General features: G+C 44.3%; 1 protein-coding gene across 3 annotated transcripts in view; it reads left to right on the top strand.

Annotated features, from left to right (window-relative positions):
• khk (ketohexokinase) overlaps positions 1-5,046 on the top strand; it is a 9,006-nt gene that overhangs the window by 1,186 nt on the left and 2,774 nt on the right. The window contains exons 3-4 of one of the 3 annotated variants that reach the window (XM_020612148.1): positions 1,076-1,210; positions 2,549-2,621. In XM_020612148.1, coding sequence (XP_020467804.1) covers positions 1,076-1,210; positions 2,549-2,621 — 208 coding nt within the window. Of the gene's footprint in view, positions 1-767; positions 903-1,075; positions 1,211-2,548; positions 2,622-5,046 lie in introns of all 3 variants that reach the window. The other 2 variants (XM_020612147.1, XM_020612149.1) reach the window with 2 other exon arrangements.

Genomic DNA, 5,046 nt, shown 5'->3' with positions numbered 1-5,046 from the left:
GGGGGGGGGCGGAGCCAATCCCGGCGAAGGCGGGGTACACCCTGGACAGGTCGCCAATCCATCGCAGGGCTACTACATGAACTGACTCTGTCAAAATCATTACTGGTTGTATCAGTGGAAACCAGTGATTTCTCATTGATTGGGTTTATCCGAGTGTGATGATGCAGGTTTTACAAACTTCATAAAGTCCACGAGTCCTGAAGAGACTAAATGCCTTTGGTCAACATCAAAATCAGGATAACATGAAACACCATGGGCACATCTCAGTTCCCTTACTGGATTGCTCCTTGATCCTCGTTCAACCCGGAGGTGGTTACAGTCCACCATCTTGAAGGACGTCCCAAAGCTCTTATGCCTGCTGCGAGGGTTAGGGTAGGTAATACGAGCTGTGGGACGTCCTCGATCCTCGCATGGCTTCAGGGATGAGTGACCAACAATTTGTAATGAAGAGAATTGGAATTAAACTCTAATCTCGTGTTGTCTCCTCATTTCCTCTCTCTGTATTTCCTCATCATCTCTCTTGTCTCCTCGTGCCATCTCATTTTCTTTCTCCATGTCTCCTAGTCTCTTTATGTCCTCTCTTTTTGTCTCCTTGTGTTGTCCCCTAATCTCCTCTCTCCTTGTCTCCTCATCATCTCATCTCCTCTCTCCTTGTGTTTTCTCCTCCTCACTCCTTGTCTCCTCGTGTCCTAGTCTCCTCTCCCCTGACATCCTACATGAGTTGTAGGGTCAGGTGAGAGCAGTGACAAACGTTTTCCTGTCTGTAGTTTTATTTTGGAGGATTTTCAGAAGTTCCACATCGACGTGTCTCTAGTGTCTGAGCACACTCAGTGTGTCCTTCCAGCCTCTGTGGTTATCAGCAGCATCAACACAGGAAGCCGCACCATCCTGCACATGAACAGGTGTGAACAGGTGTGTGTGTGTGTCTAACTGCCTCCCTCTGTTTCAGGAAGATCATCATCGCCACAGAGTGGCTCCACCCCTCTCCTGTTCCGCCAAACTCAGCACAGTTTCCCGTCTGTAGTTTTATGGTGAAGGACACCACTCACATGTTTCCTGTGTCTCTCTCTGCCAGTTTCATCATGGCTGACTTCTTACGGCATGCTGTCGATGTCTCAGCAGTCATCTGGCAGGTCAAAGGTCAAACTCCATGTGCATGTTGTGTGGTTTGTCCGTCCAGCGGATCTCGAACAGTTGTTCTCTACGACATGTAAGATGAGCCGACCCTCATCCGCTGTCACGCTACGTTCGCTAAATCCCTTTGCATCAATCAGACCTTGTTACCATGGAGAGGGGAGAGTGATCACTCCTCGTGAAATTCTATTTGATCATATTTACATTTCTCGCCATTGAAAAAGATAAACATTTATGTTTTCACTGGGCAGTTACAGTGACCAGAGCTGCTGTAATAGATGCCATGATCACTTTACTATTCGGTTATTTATTGATTGTAAAATGAAACTGATCAGCTGCAGTTAGATGAATGTATCACCCAGAATATACGCTACATCAGGACACCGGTTTAGTCGGCCAGTGAGACACCACCAAATGTGACGTATTCTTTCACTCTCCTCAAATCACACTTGAAGCCGCGTACGCTCAAATCCACCCTGGACATAGTGACACACAAGCCCGCAGCAGGAAACCTCCACCTGACCCAACTACACTCAGGTCCTCGGTCCAGTCTCAGTGGACTTGTCTGTGAGAAAGGGGCGCCGATGATCTTGCTGGCTGTTTTCACTATGCGTTGCAGGGTCCTTCTGCAGCAGGCAGTACAGTCTCTGTACCACACAGTGATGCAGCCAGTGATGACGCTCTCAATGGTGCCCTGGTAGAAGGAGCACATGATGGGGGGTGGGACATTGGCTCTCCTCAGTTTGCAGAGGAAGTAGAGGCGTGTTTGAGCCTTCTTGGCCCGTGATGTGGTGTTGTTGGTCCAGGAGAGGTCCTCAGAGATGTGCACCCCCAGGAATTTGGTGCTGCTCACTCTCTCCACTACAGCACCGTCGATGGTCAGTGGTGGATGCTTTAGAGGTTTTCTCCTGAAGTCCACAACGATCTCTTTAGTCTTCCCCACATTGAGGAAGAGGTTGTTGTCCTTACACCACTGGACCAGTTGCAGATGTTTCAAGGATCAGACACCTCACAGATACTGATGATGATTAAAGGCAGACCAATGATTTCAACTCTCTTCTTGTCAGAAACGCTGAAATGTTGCGCATCCAGTTTTATTTTGTTTCACGGTGACTGTGGGACTTTAGAGGTCACTCATTTTTACATTCTTTTCAAACAGTCACATTCATTAAAAAAAAAAAAAACCTTTCAGATTCATAAACAGGATGTACTTGTCGTAGCTCAGTCTGATCAGTCATTCATCACTGATCAATCATTTGTCAGACATATTACAACTTGTACAGTTGTATTCAAAATATGAAGAAAAGTTGGAATTAATTTGGTATTGATCATTGATTAAGTTTCATGTTGAAGAAAGAACATGTTCTGTTCCTAGGTTGAGTTGTGAGCAACAAACTCTGATCTGTCCCAACAGGAACCTTCCCGATGTCACAGCGGAGGACTTTTCCAAAGTCAACTTTCGCCAGTACAAGTGGATCCACTGGGAGGTGAGTGGGACACAACACCACCAAACCAGACTGGACCCAACTGAACTACACAACTTAAACCTGAAAAGCTCAGTTAGACCGAACAAACTAAACATGAGAAAATACACTGAACCTGACAACAAAACCATCAAACTTGACTAAGTCAAACAAAATCGGCTGGACTGACCCTCTCTCCTGCAACAACAAACTTCTGAATCCAACAAATCAAATCAAATCAAATCAAATTTGTATAGCGCCAAATCACAACAAAAGTCATCTCAGGACACTTTACAAAGTAAGGTGACCTTACTGTTATCAATATTATTACATAGGGAAAACCCAACAAATCCCCCTGAGCAAGCACTTGGCGACAGTGGGGAGGAAAAACTCCCTTTAGCGGAAGAAACCTCCGACAGACCCCGGCTCTTGGTGGGCGGCCTTCTGCCTCGACCGGTTGGGGTGAGTGGATAGAGGAGAGACAAAAGAAGAAAAGCAACAAGACACAACAATCAAACACTGATCAGGTCGATGTGGCTGGTGACTGCTCGTCAGAGACATAGAGCTCCAGGGCCAGGGCAACCTGTAGAAAGGTACAGGGAAGAGAGGAGAGGAGAGGAGAGTAGGAGGGGAGGGGAAAGAAACTCAGAGCATCATGGGGCCCCCCAGCAGCCTAGGCCTATAGCAGCATAACTAAGGGAAGGCTCATGGTCACCTGATCCAGCCCTAACTATAAGCTTTATCAAAAAGGAACGTCTCAAGTCTAGTCTTAAAGGTAGAGAGGGTGTCCGCCTCCCGAACTGAGACTGGGAGTTGGTTCCATAGGAGAGGAGCTTGATAGCTAAAGGCTCTGCCTCCCATTCTGCTTCTGTGGACTCTAGGAACCACAAGTAGACCTGCACTCTGAGAGCGAAGTGCTCTGTTAGGATGATAAGGCTCTGCGAGGTCTTTAAGATATGATGGAGCCTTGTCATTAAGGGCTTTGTATGTTAGGAGAAGGATTTTAAATTCTATTCTGAATTTTACAGGGAGCCAGTGGAGAGAAGCTAATATGGGAGAGATATGATCTCTCTTGCTCGTTCCTGTCAGTCCTCTGGCTGCAGCATTTTGGATTAACTGGAGGCTTTTTAGGGAATTATTGGGATATACTTATAGTAAAGAGTTACAGTAGTCCAGCCTGGAAGTGACAAATGCATTGACCAGTTTTTCATCATCACTTTGAGACAGGATGCTCCTGATTTTTGCAATATTGCGCAGGTGAAAGAAGGCAGATGTAGAGACTTGGTTTATGTGTGATTTAAAGGACATATTCTGATCAAAGATGACTCCAAGGTTCCTCACAGTAGTACTGGAGGCAAGAGCTATGTCATCTAAAGTAACTATATGATTAGACAGCAGATTTCTAAGGTTTTCAGGCCCAAGCACAATAACTTCAGTTTTGTCAGAGTTTAGAAGAAGTTGCAGGTCATCCAGGCCTTTATGTCTTTGCTCTGCTCTCAGGTGAACCTGTGAAAGATTATTTCAACAGGGTGTAAAACATTAAATTACCATCACTTTCCACAAGAGGTAAAATACAGTATTACTTCATTATAGTACTTAAACTCCTGTCGGTTAGGATGTCTACTTTATGCACGACAAGTCATTTTTCCAGCAGTTTACAGGTTATTTCACTTAGAGTTCACTATCACAGTTCCAGTGGTTTACACACACTCAGCTGACTTTGCCTTTAAACAGCTTGGAACAGTCCAGAAAATGATGTCATGGCTTTAGAAGCTTCTGATTGGCTAACTGACATCATCTGAGTCAACAGGACGTGCAGCTGTGGATAGGCTTTAAGGCCTAGCTTTAAACTCAGTACCTCTTTATTTGACATTATGGGAAAATCAAATGAAATCAGCCAAGACCTCAGGAAAAAACTGGACCTCCACAAGTCTGGTTCATCCTGGGGAGCAATTTCCAAACTCCTGAAGGTTCCATGTTCATCTATACAAACAATACTATGCAAGTATAAACACCACAGGACAATGCAGCCATCGTACCGCTCAGTAAGGAGCAGTAAATCCAGTACTGTATCGACTAGTGATGCACCGAAATGAAAATTCTGGTCCGAAACCGAAAATTTAGGATGCATTTGGCCGAAAACCGAAATGAAACCGAAAATGGCTTCTTTTAAAAACTTCAAATTTTTAAAACACGCTTACTCTATAATTGTGTGTGTGTATATATATATATAATTACTTGAATTTGATGAATCTGAAATGAAAATCTAAAATATTTTTAACAATACCAAATAATATTATTCAAGTTTTATGTAACACTCAAACATTTTAAATTGCTGTGCAAAACAATGCAAAACGGTGCAAAAACAGCAATAGAACTTCCAAACAAACTGTAAACAACATAGCCTAGGTAGCTAGCAGTGCTACACAAATTTTAATGCAACTATGCA

The sequence above is a fragment of the Monopterus albus genome, unplaced genomic scaffold (genome assembly GCF_001952655.1).
Source record: "Monopterus albus unplaced genomic scaffold, M_albus_1.0 scaffold121.1, whole genome shotgun sequence".
Classification (NCBI taxonomy): Eukaryota; Metazoa; Chordata; class Actinopteri; order Synbranchiformes; family Synbranchidae; genus Monopterus; species Monopterus albus.
The sequence above is the reverse complement of the archived record's forward strand: the minus strand, read 5'-3'. Positions and strand labels throughout refer to the sequence as shown.